Source organism: Neophocaena asiaeorientalis, unplaced genomic scaffold, assembly GCF_003031525.2.
Source record: "Neophocaena asiaeorientalis asiaeorientalis breed wild unplaced genomic scaffold, Neophocaena_asiaeorientalis_V1.1 scaffold82, whole genome shotgun sequence".
In the NCBI taxonomy this organism is placed as follows: domain Eukaryota; kingdom Metazoa; phylum Chordata; class Mammalia; order Artiodactyla; family Phocoenidae; genus Neophocaena; species Neophocaena asiaeorientalis.
This window is the reverse complement of record NW_020173068.1, coordinates 10,047,232-10,063,763: the sequence shown is the minus strand read 5'-3', so window position 1 is coordinate 10,063,763 and position 16,532 is coordinate 10,047,232. Positions and strand designations below refer to the sequence as shown.

The window sequence follows — 16,532 nt, the reverse complement described above, 5'->3', positions numbered from 1 at the left end:
CCCAAAAAAAAAAAAAAAAAAAAAAAACTATTGGGAATAATTTTTAAAAGGGGGGTGGTGATGAACATAAGGGGTAAAATAGAGAAGATGTTCTGGGCAACTTGGTCATGGAGGAGATAACAGGAGATGAGGTCAGGTGCAGCCTTCAAAATAGCATTCCAGCCAGTATCATGGGTAAAGGGCATAAGAATTATTAAAGAGGGCAACAGAGAGCTTTAACCCAAGAGTTATGGTGAGCAGACCTAAGACAACAGACTCCTACAGCCCGTGAGAAGGTCTGAGAAACCAGCCAGGGCACATGCAGGCATCTCTGTCAGCCATGCTGAGTTTCTTCTCCAAGTTGTTCTGCATCCCAGAAGCCACAGGGATACCAAGAGCCAGGCCCTTTTCATCTCAGCTGCATTACAGAACTGCCCTCCTGACTGGGATCTCCACATCTGTTCTTATCTCTTCTACACAGCACCCAGAGTGATCTTTCTAGAACCCAAATGCGATCAAGTCACTGCTATGTCTCACACTCTGCTGGGGCTCCTGACCAGCAGGGCGAGTCCTTCCTCCTTCATGTGGCCTGTAAGGCCTCCCATCATCTGACCCCTACCAGCCTCTCCATTTGAATCTCCCATCGCTTTCCATTCAACTAAGATTCATTCAACCCCAAGTCCCTGCTCTGTTGTGCCAGACACTGTTTTAGATGAAAGGGATAACACAGAGTAAGACAGTCAGAGTCCCAGTCTTCATGGTGCTTACATTTTAGTGATGGGAGACATACAATAAACAAACACCCGGATATGCATATGTTAGCTAGTGAGAAGTGCTAACAGAAAAAATGAGGAGAGTAAGAGAATGGAGAGCGACAGGGACACCGTTTTAGACAGTGGTCAAGAAAGGCTCTCTGGAGCTAATATCTGATCAAGACTGGAATGAAAGGAGTGCAAAGCCATGAGAACGTCTGGGGTCAGAGTGGTCTAGAAAGAGGGTTCCCCCCACCAAGAACAGAAGCAAGCTTAGGTTTTTCTGGAACAGAAAGGGGAGGCAGGAGTATAAGGAGCACTGAAGAAGCTGGAAGGAGACAGAGAGGCGACGGGGGGCACCTCACCCCCCGCAGGGGACCACGGGCGACGTATGGCTCCCACCTATACTTGACTCACAGCCGCTTGAACACATGCTTTCATGCCCCTGTGGTTCTGTGCATGTTTAGCATGCACTTCCCCACTTCCCCACCCCTGCCCATCTGGTGAACTTCTGTGCATCTTTCCAACCCAGGTGGGATGTCCCTCCTCCGCGAAAGCTTCTGGACATCCTCCAGATGACTAGAGAGTGAGCACCCCCTCCGTGGCTGTCTCAGCACCTTGAACAAACTGAACCGCAAATATCTATTTATGTGTCTGCTTCCAGGGAGTGTATGAATCACCTGTAGCCAGAACTGTGCTTCTGTGTGTGTGTGTGTGTGTGTGTGTGTGTGTGTGTGTAGCAAGTGGTCAAAATTATGTGTTGAACTGAACTGCTGTCTGGACTAAAATATTAGTCATTAAGAGAAAAATAAGGGGGAGTGGTGGTTTGAGGAGGGATGGAGTGGGAGGTTGGGGTTAGCAGATATACATTTTTATATAGAGAATGGATAAACACCGCCTGCCAATGCAGGGCACATGGGTTCGAGCCCTGGTCCGGGAAGATCCCACATGTTGCAGAGCAACTAAGCCTGTGCACTACAACTACTGAGCCTGTGCTCTAGAGCCTGCAAGCCACAACTACTGAGCCCATGTGCCACAACTACTGAAGCCCTAGAGCCCGTGCTCCACAACAAGAGAAGCCACCACAATGAGAAGCCCGCACATTGCAAGGAAGAGTAGCCCCTGCTTGCCGCAACTAGAGAAAGCCCGCGCACAGCAATGAAGACCCAGTGCAGCCAAAAATAAATAAATAAATACATTTATTAAAAAAAAAAAAGAATGGATAAACGACAAGGACCTACTGCATAGCACAGAGAACTATATTCAATATCCCATGATAAACCATAATGGGAAATAATATTAAAAAGAATATATATATATTTTTATGTATAACTGAATCACTTTGCTGTACAGCAGAAATTAACAAAACAGGGGCTTCCCTGGTGGCGCAGTGGTTGGGAATCTGCTGGCCAATGCTGGGGACACAGGTTCGAGCCCTGGTCCAGGAGGATCCCACGTGCTGTGGAGCAACTAGGCCCGTGGACCACAATTGCTGAGCCTGTGCTCTGAAGCCCGTGAGCCACAACTACCGAGCCCACCTGCCACAACTACTGAAACCTGCACGCCTGGAGCCTGTGCTCTGAAACGGGGGAGGCCACCGTGGTGAGGGGCCCATGCGCCACAGCGAGGAGTGGGCCCTGCTCACTGTGGCTAGACGTGCAGCAGCGAGGACCCAATGCAGCCCAAAACAAATACATAAATAATTTATTTTTTAAAAATCTTTAAAAAAGAGAAATTAACACAACATTGTAAAACAATTATACTTCAATTAAAATTTTTTTAAAAAAAGAAAAATAACATAAACTTAGCCATAAAAAAGTTATAGCACGGAAATTATTACATGTACAGGGAAAACTTCAACTGTACCCCCAGTATAAATGCTAAAGTCATAAATTCAAGAAATACAGGGCTTCCCCTCCCAAAAAAAAAAAAAAAAAAAAAAGAAATATATATAGCCTCCAACTAGAGTAATAAAAAGAAATTGCCTGTGTAGGGGAAAACATAGTATGTAGAGAAACAAGACAAATAGGTAATTGTGAACTCAATTAACTACAGGCTAGTTTCCACCCACAAGCTGAAAAGGAGTTTCCTCTGATCACATGGAATCTAGGACATCGGATGGCCCCATAAGGAAGGTAGGCCATCCTGCCAAAGATAAGCTCTTGCTGCAGGTAGCTTCCCAAGGACATGTCCAACAATCCCAGTGCTAACCAGGGACAGAGGGCCAGAGGGGGAAATGCTCATACCTCTGCATCCAAGGTGGCTGAAGCCACAATCAATCGAAGATCCCCTCGCTTTTTCTGAATCTAAAAAAGAAGACATAAAAAAGGACAATAATAATAGTGTGATACTTACAGATGAGATAATCTGATATCTGAAATTTATTACAAAATAATCCAGTGTGTGTACTTTTTTGCGGGCCTGGGGGCGGAGCTTAAAGATGAAACAAGACCAACCACAAACTGATAACTGTTAAGTCATAGGTGAAAAGGTGGCTCATTAGACTATTCTTTCTAACTGTGTAAGTGACAAAATTTTCCAAGATAAAAAGCTAAAAAAAAAAATGGATAGAGAGTATACAGGAACTTTAAAACCTAAATATGAATTTACCAGAAGTAAAACCATTTTTTCCTGACACCTGGATAGTCAGAATCTATGTATATACAGTTAAAGTATGAAAAAATACATCAAAAGCAAACAAACAATAAATGATAACACCAAGGTAGAAATATGGACAAAAGATACTAACAGTTATTCAAAGAAACAGATGATCAAGAGGCATAGGAGAAATGATCAAATAAATTATAGCAAAAATGTGTAACAACAATGAGATTATTTTTTCATCCATCACATGGGCAAAGATTTATTTTCAGTGTTAGCAAAGATTCAGTGAAATAGGCCCCCTTGTTATACCATTCCTCAGAAGGCAATAACCTGGTGGGATAATTTCTCGTAAGTATCAAAAAGTCTAAATCTTTGGCCAAGAATAAATTAATAATGAAAATAACAATAACAACAGCAACTAGCATATACTAAATTATGTGCTATTCCAGGGTCTCTGAGTACAGCTGTATAGTATATACACTGCATGAAGAGGCTAGGGGCCTCTGAAATCCAGCCCACCTTCCCCTCACCCAGTTGTGGACACCCTCCCAATGGGAAAGTTACCTCATAGTCTATTTATGGCCCTGTGTCAGGCACCATCCTAATAATTTTACATTTTCTAAGTTTAGCCTGACAACAAATTATGTCATAGGGCAGCGCTAAGAGAACACTCTTCAAAGACAGAGAGGTTCTGCCCAATGCAGTAGCCACTAGCTACATGTGGCTACAGAGCCCTTGGAATATAGCCAGTGTGACTAAAGGATTGAATTTTTTATTTTATTCTATTTCAACTAATTAAAACCTAAGGTGGCTAGTGGCTATCAGATAGGAAAGTAAACCAGCAGAGAGAGAAACTTGTATCTGTCCCATTTTAGAGATGAGTAAACTCAGCAGGGTCAGATTTGAAGCCAGAGTCCATGCTCTATCACCTCTTTCTAGACTCCTGTGATTGGGAATTTGTCCAAAGAAAACAACCAGAAAATACAGGAAGGGAGGAGAGGATGCAGGTAAGGTTGAAACAAAATTGGCTGTGAGCTATAACTGTTGAAGCCAAGATGATGGGCACATGGGGGTCATTAAATCCTTCTCTCTACCCTGGGGTATGCCTGAAATCTTTTATAATAAATAGCGAAAGAATGAAAAGGAACAGAAATGCAACATATCTAACTACAAGGGTGCTCCTTGCAACATTATTTAAAATAACTTCAAACCTGGGAGCCATATAATTGCCTAACAGTAACGGATGAGTCAAATACTTTATGATAGAGACATGATTATGTAGCCACTAAAAATAATGTCTTCACAGAATATTTAATCACACAGGAAAATGATCTTGATGTAATGTTAAGAAAAATATGCGAGACAACTTAGAACATACAATCCAATCCCCACTTTGCCAAAACAGACGCATGTACACACACAAAAAGATGCACAAAGAAAAAAAGAGAAGGAAACATACCAACATTCTACCAGTGACTGTTTCTGAATGAACAGGATGACAGATGATTTTCATTTTTTTCCTCCGTATTTTGTTGGATTTTCTAAATTGCTACAATGACTTTCCTAATCAAACAACAAACAAAACAAAAACAAAAGCAAAGCTATACCTTTTTCAGCAGGCCAATGGCAATGTCGGTGTACAAGGTCCTCTCGTGGGCTTCATCCAGCATGATGGCACTAGAATCAGAGGGACAATCTCAGTAAGCATCAAACCAACCACTGCACAAGCCCATCCAGACCATCAAAGGGACTGCTGGGTATTTAGCCCCCATGCGATCACCTTGTAGCAAAAGTAACGCTAAGTAACTCCTCTTTGACAAGGAGGTAACTCTTAAGCTAATAAAAATGGTGACATCAACATATCTTGGTGAAGAAAATGGTGTATTTTTTGCTACTTCTAAAGAGTATTACCACCCACGCTGGATTCCAACAGGATCTAATACATGATTTTAAATTCCAATATAACATGTAACCCCACAGAGCACATAAAAATCGGGACACAGCCCACCCACCCAAGGCTGTTAAACTGCAGAAAACAGCAGGAAGAGGCACACGGTCTCAGCTGTGCCACGTGTGTACCAGTGGGTCAAATGTGATATCCTTTCCCAGAATACCACAGAGCCTGAGTAGGACCACTTTAACGCCATGAGCAATGGACAGACACACAAGGAAAGGGAACGTCTAAATAATTATTTGGACTGTGCACATTACATTCGACAAAATGCTGCCAGGCTCTGTGCTGTGCCTCCAGCAAGATCAAAACAAGTCAACAGACTGTTCAAATAACGACAGGGATTTTAAGGAGCCCAGTTTTGACTGTAAATTCTGAAAAGAACATCAAAGGTGGTAACAGCCAAAGTAAGGAGAAAAGCTTTGGGAAAGCTGAGCATGGTCGCGAATCCCATCTAGTAACACAAATGCTTCTCAATCTACTTGTGTACTTTTGAAACTTTAGGAAACTTATCACAGGAAAAACACATTTACCTGTATTTTGTTAACAATGGATCAACCATCATTTCCCTGACCAGCATTCCATCGGTCAGAAACTAAAACACAGAAACACAAACGTTTAGAAATAATTCAAAAAGTTCAAGTACGACTAAAACACATACAACCTCATCACCAGTGTGTGTACAAGACAATTCCCACCAAGGACTGTGAGAAAATGCCCCAACATTTTGGTTATCAAGCAATGGAATGGTTCACAAACAAGATTTCGAAGATGGGATCCTCAGCTGGGGCTTGCAAATCTTTTAGCAGAATTTCATGCTCTGAGCCTGTACCACTGGCACTGCTGCTGATGAACAGGCAGTGAAGACAAACCTGTGTCTGCCCAGGGGGATGCTGTGAGTCTGAGATCACCGTTCCTACAACATCCCCAAAGACCACAGACTTGCAGCTCTTGAGGTTATTAACCTCAACTTCATCTGATATTATTTTAGGGAGGCTAGATGGGGTTGTGGTTAGGAACACAAGCTATCGTTGTCAGGCTGCTGGGAGTTCCAATCTCGGCTCTACATCTCATTAGCTGTGTGAACCTTGGGCATGTTACTTACCCTCTCTGAGCCTGATTCCTCATTTGTAAAATGGAGAGAATAAAGAATCCACCTCACAGGGTTACTGTGAGAATTGAGTGAGATAGTATATGTCCAGTGCTTAGCACAGGCCCTAGCACACAGAGAGAGCTCAAGAATGGCAGCTATTATCATTTAAGCTTAATGAATGTTTATAAAATGCTTCAGAAAAATGCAGTAGCAACTAGATGCTGTTATTCTCACCCCAAAACAGTTCGCACAAATCTTTTTTTTAACGTTTTTACCTTTCTTGAAATAATAAAGCATAAAACGCCGAAAGTGCTGCTTTTTTTCTTCCATCTTCAATATTAAAATGGCTACACAAAAATTCACCAATTTTGATGTCTTTTTAACGCACGCTGATTATGACAGCTGTCACATACAATTTATCAAAATTGTCTCGAATGAAGTTAAAGACAACTAAGTGCTACTAGAGCCATCTTACGGAAAAAAACGAACAACCTTTCGGCCCACCCAATATTTATTCCTGTTTTTAAGTCTTTTATGGGTAAGTTTCTATATTTAGTGAGCTATGTGGATTGGTGGGAAAACAATAAAACAAACATGAGAAAGGTCAGTTTTGAGTTCTGGTTCCATCACCAATGCACACGTAATGTCAGGTAGGTCATTCAACCTCCCAGGTCCTCAATCTCTTCATCTGGAGAACCAAGGGCTTAGCTCTACTTCCAAGGTCCTTTCTGGGCTAAAACGCAAGGACTCGGAAAGTGCTCTGCACCTCCCAGCAGACTAACTTCCCGGAGGGCCAGGATGCTCTCATACACTTTCTGCCACAGTATCAGTGCCTCAGTCAGCAGCGATGGCTGTATGTTTTTATCTCCCCGCAAAGAATCTTCCTTATTCACAATAGGAAAAGCAGCTCTGCAGCTCACCTTAATTCTTGTAGCCAGTGGGTTGGTGCAGTCGTCAAAGCGGATGCAGTAGCCCACCTCGTGGCCCAGCACCGCACCCCTTTCCTCAGCCACTCTCCCTGCAACCTTTGGGAAGAAAGATCATGCTGAAAATAGAGACACAGAAATTACTGCCCAGAGCACACACTACGGAAAATCTAAAGGTCACTTATTTTTTAAATAATATGTTGAACACAGTGGGAAATGAGAAGAGAAGGGGCAGGTTATTAGAAAACTAGTGTGATAAGCTTTGCAGCTATCAACTTTATGTATCTCACCTCATTCTATAATTGACTTGAGGCAACTTATAAGAATAAAAATGGAATCATGTAAATATGTTACAGATCAGGATCAAAGAAATTACAGACAAAATTCAAAAGATCAACGTCAATGAGAAAATTTTTAAAACACAGATATGCCTAAGTTATTTAAGTTGAGCCACAAATTCAGCTCTAGATTTCCTGGTGGGTGAAGCAAAAAGGGAAAAAGAAATTTCAAGATTCACCCTATTCCTAAAGCTTTCTTTAGCACACCAACTAGGGACAAATTTCCATGTCTTTACGCCTTGAAATAAAACAACTTCCACTGGACCATGAAGGCAAGGGAACAAGAACGATCAAATTCAATACTTGGCCATGTTCATTTCTCTTTGGAAGCGAAAGAATAACGTTTCCAGAGCAAGATAATCTAAAACAATCTGCAACAGTGTCCCAGTTACCAAAACTATTACAAGGGGAAATAGAGACAAGAATGCAGGTTGAAAACTTTTCAAAAGGCAGATGAGAAGATTAACAAAGGATTCAAGTTAACATAATAAAGTAAAGTAGAAAACAAAATACATAATGTATTATGAAGACCATAAACTACAGATATATTTTTCACCTACCAATAGATGACAAATAAAAGGTGAGGGTAGGAAAGAGAAAAAAGAATCCAACCACAAGATCTCCTACTACTCCAGAAGGCCATTCAAAGGCTATTAGCTTATTAATAGAAAATATCTGAAATACTGAATAAACATAAAAGTGGAAGAACAATAATGCTTATAACTTAGTTTACCTTGAAAGAAAAGAGAGTTTAATGCTCATTATGTAAACTATCTAACTAACAAAGAACCAAAGGGAAACAAAATTACAGAAGTTTCCTGGGGTCCCCACCCACCAACCAACCCCCATGCATGTCGTCTCCTCCTTTCACAGGCAAGGCAACCTCCCATGTAGTCCCTGCATCCTGAGTTTGGAACATGAGCTGACACAGGAGGTGTCCTGAGGCAGAGCTTTCAGCTACAGCCATAGGGCCACAGCAGCCCCAGGCTCTGGAGCCCAGAGGCTCCCTGCACGCAGCTCTGCGAGCCTAGCACACCGGGCGTTATCTGACCATTGGTGTTTAAGAAACTGAAGAGCAGATGAGGATCAGAAGTGGTTCTGCCAGATGACTTGAAATTACAGATCTAAGAGGCCAAGACAGAATCAGTCATCGAGCAGCTGATGTACACCATGTAGTCTTTCAAAACATCTTATGAAACCGGAAATTCATCCTACACTGCTCTACCTCTGGAGGTTATAGCTCCTAATAACCAGGGTTTCACAGGGACAGTTTTGTTATTGTTTCAATTTCAACCCTACAGAACATTAAACTATAAATCTTGAAAAATGGTACAAACAGCGAATGTGTGCATAGAGATACTGGAGCTTATGGGCAAAACCAGCTCATAAGAATGAGCATAGGGTCGTCCCTGGTGGCGCAGTGGTTGAGAGTCCGCCTGCCAATGCAGGGGACACAGGTTCGTGCCCCAGTCCGGGAAGATCCCACATGGCGCGGAGTGGCTGGGCCTGTGAGCCATGGCTGCTGGGCCTGCACATCCGGAGCCTGTGCTCCGCAACGGGAGAGGCCACAACAGTGAGAGGCCCGCGTACCGCAAAAAAAAAAAAAAAAAAAAAAGAAAGAAAGAAAAACAAAAAGAATGAGCATAAATGAACCAACCTCTCCGTAAAAATATAATCATTTTATGAAGCCAAACATATTTATTCTTATTATTTCACTATTCGTATACATTTGCTACAAAATGGATTTTAACTTCAAATTCCTTTTCAGAAATTTTATCATGTATGATCACACCACTGGACATTTGCATGGCCATACTCTGTTGGCTCTTTAATAGATTTTTACCTCTACTGTTTAAGTTCTAGTCCCAATAACCTCTTCAATTAGACTGGATAAACATATCTTTTTAATAGAAACAGATATAGGAAAAGGAGGTCAAAAGGAAAACCAGTCACCAATCACTGAGCACCTCCTAGGTGCAGGTGCTGTGCTCCAAGCTTTCACAAATTTTATCTCATTAAACATGTACACAGTCCGTGAGGTGGGCAATAGACCCTCTTTTTTACAAAGAAAGAAACTGAAATAAGACAGGCTTAGAGCTTGTCCTGAATCATATACCAAGGCAGGGCCTGGTCGTGAGGTCAAACCCAGACTATGTGAGTCCAGTGAACATACTCATTAAGGAACTGCCTCTCGCAGAGATCAGGCAATGGCTTGTGTAATCTGTTCTGAGGCTCTGAGACTGTTTTCAGATTTTAGTCTGCACACAAAGTACTTTCTGAGATGCAGCATTTCAAACTGGCCAGCTCTATTAATACTACACAGCTAATTTATATACTCTTTGTTCTTTAAGAGAAAGCATGTGATTTCATGGAAATTATCCATGACTACAAATTTGGAGGAAAAATGCAAATTGATTAAGAGCTGGGATTCAAAACCACAAACAGAAAAAATTGTTCAAATGTTTTAAGTAAGTGAATCATCTTTCATGACATAAAAGGTTATGTCTAACATTGCAATCTAGTTGCCCAACTGTTATCTCCATTTTTACACACACAGAAGACTTGGGAAATGTTTATCAATAATGTCTAACTTTGAAGACAATTAAAGTGAACTTTGGGGAAAAAGAATTACACAATAATTAAAACTCAATAAGGAGTAAAAATATCTCAAGGAAATAGAATTAACTTCTTGTCCAGGTAGAGGTGGCAAAATAAAGGCATCTTTGCCCCTATTTCCCTCTCAGAGCTAATTTAAAACAAAAAAATAAATAAATAAAACATATTATCAACCAAAACCTGCATCTCCAATGAAAGAAGGAAACTGGCACAAGCCCAAATAATAAACTAGGAAACACAGTTGCCAAATACTGTGAGGTCTGAATCTAGAAGAGAGGCCCAGGCCTCCTCACAACCAGAGCAGGCTGCTGGCTTCCTTAATGTGTCACCTCCTTAAAAGGCAGAGCTGACAAGCCTTGTATTAGGAAGACAAGAAGCAGTAGTGTGTCCAGACCCAGGAGACACAGGAAATGTCTCAGTGGAGAGCCAACTTTGACAGCAAAGAATCACAGAGGGGGAGTTGAAGGAGAAGGCAGGCAATCCAATAGCAAGTATCAATCCCAAATCAGAGAGCCCAAAGAATCTTATCATGAGCTGCAACAGACCTCTCAAATCACTAAGGAGTGCTGGACCGCATTCTCATCCTCATCCTCCACCAGCAAAGGACAATAAGAGATTTGGTGAGAGGCCAGACCAGAACAACCTCACAATTCTGCAGCTAGCAAATGAGCCCACTCAAAGATAAGCACTTATCATAAAAATACCAACACAGCCCACTGCATTAAAGCCAACTAAGAAAGAAGGAAAGAAGGGAACATGAGCAAAAAAGCAGTTTAAAAAGGAAATTGCAAAAGTATTACCCAAAGAAACAGAAGTAGAATTCAGCCAAAGAAATCCAGTTTCAAAGAAATCACAAGCTTAAGCTAAAACAACTTAAAGGAGAGACAAAGTCAAAGCACAGTTGAGGAGAAACAAGGTCTCAAATGTACAGGTCAGAAACCAATCTGTGGACATCCCCCAAATCTCACAGCCTGAACATGCAAGAAGTTACAGAGAGGCTTTTCCCAAATATGAGAATAGTCCCCCAAATTTACACAATGCTACAAATGCTACAAAGCCAAAGGAGGTTCTCCACAGTACCAATAATAAAAAGCAAATCTAAATCACCCATGCTAGAGAAACATTAAAATACTGCTCTACTCTCTCTGAAGGAAGATAATGGGAAATCGTTGTCAAGTGAAGAGGTGGTCAGTGGGGATAGAGCTAAAAATTGCAGGAAAAAAGATTTACAGAAATGTGTCAGCTAATTAATAAAAATACTTTAATAAAAATACTATGTTATTTTCTGGATTTTTAAAAAATGTTTGTGGTATTATCAGCTTTTAAAATTTGTAATGTACTGTAATACCTCCACCCATTCTAAATATTCACTTCTCTAGCTAGTAAAGAAACAAAAAAGCATTCAAAGAAGTGATTATGAGACCCAGATAAAGTTACAAAGGAATCAAAATAGAATAAATTTGACTAAAAACAATCGTGAACATTGTGGACAGGCTTGAAGAAATATCACAAAACAAACTGGAAAATAGATGATTCCAGAGAGGGTGCTAAATACCAAAAAGAGACAAAGGGGATCTAATATACACTTAATTGGTGCTCTTAGAAAAGAGAAAAAAATAAATGGAACAGAAAAGTGTGCCAAGAAATAATGGATGAAAACTCGCCTGATATAACGAGATTGAGCCTGAAGATTAAAAGTTCTTCCACATTTAATAAAAAATGAGACAGAACAATCAGCATCAAGACATATCCTGGTACAAAAACAAGCATGTTACAAGCATTCAAGCAGAAAAAGCAGGCCAGGAAGATAGGGAGTGGAAAAACTCCACTGGACCTCAGACTATTTCTATACAGTGATCCTCCAGGCCAAAAGACAGTGGAGCAGTGTCTGCACAGCTCCTAGAGAGGATGAATCAAGAATTTTATATCAACAAAGACCACAATCAAACATTCTCAGGCATGTAAAATTCAGCCAATCAAGAAATAAAGTGAAATGAGCAATTCAAAGTTGGCAAAACCTTGGAAAATTATTAGTGATTATTAAACTAGAATTAAAGTTAAATACCTGTGGGAGTTATGATTACAGAAAAGAATATTTATAAATCTTGAAATAAAAATTATAGCACTGCATTTATCACAAATGGAGGGAGGAACGGTAGAAAGAATCAGTGTGCTAATTTACTCTTGTGATAGGCAACTACCTATAACATAGTTCCAAAAATGAGTAACACCCTAAAGCTTTTTGTAATCCTTTTTCTTAGTTTTCAAGCTTTAATAAATTCTCTTGTAGTGAAAAATTATTTATCCGAAGTTCAGTAATTACTCCTATTTCACTGAAGTTTCCTCTTTTGTTAAATTCAACAAAAGCAAATATATGGCTATGAACCCATTTTTTTTTTTTTTTTTTTGCAGTAAGCGGGCCTCTCACTGTTGTGGCCTCTTCCGTTGCGGAGCACAGGCTCCGGACGCGCAGGCTCAGCGGCCATGGCTCACGGGCCCAGCCGCTCCGCGGCATGTGGGATCTTCCCGGACTGGGGCACGAACCCGTGTCCCCTGCATCGGCAGGCAGACTCTCAACCACTGCGCCACCAGGGAAGCCCTTTGAACCCATTTTTATAAAATCATTTCTATCCATCCAGCCAACCATTCATTTTTATGTGAACATAAAAGAGAAACTTGAAATGATGTTCACAAATGTTCAAACTGTTTTTGCTGGGTGGTGAGATTTGGGTTTTGGTTTTTTTTTTTTTAATCACTTTTTTTGTTTTGACTTCTGTACTTTATTACTACATAAAAATTCATAATGTACAGGTATCAATTTTACAAAAATAATCATAGTTCTTTTTCAAGTGAAGAATTAAATTCTTGAGGAGCTGTAAATCATATTCATTTGCAGCTTTTAAGAAACAAGGGAAAAGTTATTGAAATAGAAGACACAAACAGAGTCTTTACAACAAAAGAGAAACTCACTGTAACAGCAGCCACTCTTCGGGGCTGGGTCACTCCCACCACTCTTCCTTCGGCTGTCCAGCCAGCTTCTGCGAGGTACTACAAATAAAATCACATTTCAGTATACACCCGACACCACTTCTCCAGAAACAATCTCCCCCAAGATGACCCTGGATTATGTTAAAATCACTGAGAAAAGAATTAACAGATGGTTCTTCTCCCAGCAGAGATTTAAAAAACTATTTTGCAAATGAGGCATCTGAGGTTTTGAAATGTTAGGTCATGTGCTTAATTAAGTTCACAAGAGAGGTGATAATCAGAAGAACTAAGGCATAAATTCAACATTCTGACTCCCCAGTCTTACAAAATTTCCCCGTACTACAGCTGTCTCAAGGAATAAAAAAACCATCCATGGGTCACTCAGAACAGTGCTAAATCTGTAGAACAAAGAATTTTAAAGTACACACAGAGACAATTCAATAAATATCAACCATACAAAATATTTTAGTCAGAGTAAATAAATATAATTAGATTTTTTAAACAAGACCAATAAAACAACATTTGTTATTGCAAAAAAAAAAATCAGACTTTATATACATGTATATATCCCATTAGATTTTATTAGTATACATTAAATTTGATTATATTATCTGATTTATTTCTGTATTTATTTTCCACATATACTAATTTCTTATGTATTTATTTGATTATATGCTTTTTAAAATCCAAAATGGATAACAGGGGTTATCAGAGTTACCTGTTTCCATAATGTCTAAATTGTTTTACAATCAATATATATTACTTCTATAATAGAAAAAGATTTAAAATGCTGTTACATACATGTATCTGCTCATTTGTTCACAAGAAATAAAGGAAGGACAAACTAGAAACTAAAGAGAATGGTTGACTACGGAGGATTGGTAGAAAAGGGGTGGAAAAAGGGAGGAATGAAAACATGGCAGCAGGGATAAGAGGGAGGGGCAATGCTTTGAGTAGAGCTTTTTGTGTAGCTCTGACTCTCAGAACCACAATCATGTTGCACGTACTCTTCAAGTACCCAAATAAATACACAAAACTAACCAGGATGTGGAGGGAAACCAAAAGAAATGCAAACCTATCAAATGACCCTTTCTGTATTACAAATGAATAACTGATCACAGTGAAGGGGGTGGAGAAGAAAAGAACCAACCTAAGTAACTGAAAACAGTATCTTGACTGAAGGCCAGAGATGGAAAGAACTGTACCTAATGCTGTAATCTACTTAGTAAATGTTAGGGGTATGGGTTAGGAATTCTGAAGCTATTTTATGGGTCCTTTAGATGAGCCCTATGATGTGGGATTGGAATCAATGAAGTATCAGCATAAATTCATGTTTTTTAATATATATACAGATTGATACAGATATATAAGTGGGATTATGTAGGGATTTATTATTCATATATATTTCCTAAATCTGCCCACTGAGACTTATAGCAATGACACCTCAGTAACAATGAGCACCCTAGCACCCAAATCTTGATTTTTAAACACCATTCTCCAATAAAAGGAACCAGGGCTCCTTGGAGAAGCGGTTGATCCCAAGCCTAGTAAAGGAAAAACATAAGACAAGCCTGACACAGTCTGTGTTATTAGAAAGTAAAGGAAGTGTTCAAAAAAAATGAATGGAGGCTTTTAGAAAGAACACAGGAGCCAAACTGAAGGAGTTCCTAATGACCAAAGCTGGACCATTCTGACCAACAAAATAATGGTAGTATTGGATTTCAACCCATAGAATAAAATAAATATCCATGAATCCATACCGATACACATAAATAATTGAATAAATAAATAAGTGAGGGAGAAAGAACAGTTCTTCCTTACAGAAGATTCCATTTAATAAATGTAAAAGGAAATAGGAATAGAGAAAATCCTTCATTAGGGAAACACCTGAGTAACTGCTGCAGACAAGATCTATGGAGGGATGCTAAAATTAGTAGGTGATAGTTTGAAAAGCAGATTATTTGCAGTCTAAAAATATCTCCTCCAAGATATTTATCAACTACAAAGGGAAAGACAGTACTTTACAGATGAAACCTGGCACCTTAACAAAGTGATCCAATTATCCTCACCAGTGGTAAGACCACCATGTCAACCCTCTTGATACAATACACTAAGAAGGACACATCATTTCTATGGGATTCTTGCCAAAAATGCATCAGCTCATTCTAGTCATGAGAAAACGTCACACGAACCCAAACTGAGGGACATTCTATAAAATAAATGCCTGGTACTCTTCAAAAGTGTCAAGGTCATAAAAGATGAAGAAAGAATGGGGAACTTTCATAGACTGGAGGAGACCAGGGAGAAGGATCCTGGATCTTCTGAGAAGGAACTTTGGTGGGGAAACTGATAAGCTTTGATAAGATCTGTAGTCTGATTACTGGTATTGTTACTGTCCTGCTTTTGATTACTGTAGTAAGGGAAGTGGGGTAAGGGGTCTAAGGGAATTCTGTATTATTTTTGCAACTTTCCTGTTAGTCTAAAATTAGCTAAAAATAATAATTTTAAAAATGCCTGTAAGGAACAGAGTGTTTTAGATAATGTAGGGGTTTTGCTATCAAAACTGTGAAATTTCTCTCTTGCACTGAATACATACACAAAACACTACCAACCACCCCAATCAACACAAATTCAGAAAGAGAACTACAAGAATAATGGCTAAGATTCACCGAGTACATCACTAAGTGCCAGGAACTGTCTGGTATGCATAACCCCATTTAATCCTCACAACAAAGCCAGTGCGGAAGGTAACAGCATCATCAGCAATTTCGAGATAAGGAAACCAAGAGGTCATATATGCCTTGTCCCAGGACACAGGTAAAAATCGAAGAGCTAGGATTCAAGCTCAGCAAACCAAAGCCAAATAACCAGGACACAGTTCTACCATCCAAAATGAAACACACACACTCTCATAGTCAATGTCGCAGTACTAGTGCTAGGGGAAAGAAAAACAGTTTGCACAATAAAAAATCTGTCCATGAAGCCAGTCTCTCAATACACCTGGGATTTAGACTTCTGCCTGCTTATGGTTGCTTACAGGTGAAAATTTAAAGATGCTGCAAAAGCAGGTATAGTGTTGACATCAAGAGTCAGTGATGTGGCTTCCCTGGTGGCGCAGTGGTTGAGAGTCCGCCTGCCGATGCAGGGGACACGGGTTCGTGCCCCGGTCCGGGAAGATCCCACATGCTGCGGAGCGGCTGGGCCCGTGAGCCCTGGCTGGTGAGCCTGCGCGTCCAGAGCCTGTGCTCTGCAACGGGAGAGGCCACAGCAGTGAGAGGCCCGTGT

General features: G+C 40.2%; 1 protein-coding gene across 3 annotated transcripts in view; it reads right to left on the bottom strand.

Annotated features, from left to right (window-relative positions):
• The window catches only part of DHX35 (DEAH-box helicase 35), a 68,608-nt gene that overhangs the window by 39,056 nt on the left and 13,020 nt on the right, over positions 1-16,532 (bottom strand). For all 3 annotated transcript variants that reach the window (XM_024743211.1, XM_024743212.1, XM_024743210.1), the window contains exons 4-8: positions 13,230-13,307; positions 7,300-7,404; positions 5,820-5,881; positions 4,943-5,012; positions 2,978-3,037 (exon numbers count right to left, since the gene is read on the bottom strand). In XM_024743211.1, coding sequence (XP_024598979.1) covers positions 2,978-3,037; positions 4,943-5,012; positions 5,820-5,881; positions 7,300-7,404; positions 13,230-13,307 — 375 coding nt within the window. The remainder of the gene's footprint in view (positions 1-2,977; positions 3,038-4,942; positions 5,013-5,819; positions 5,882-7,299; positions 7,405-13,229; positions 13,308-16,532) is intronic.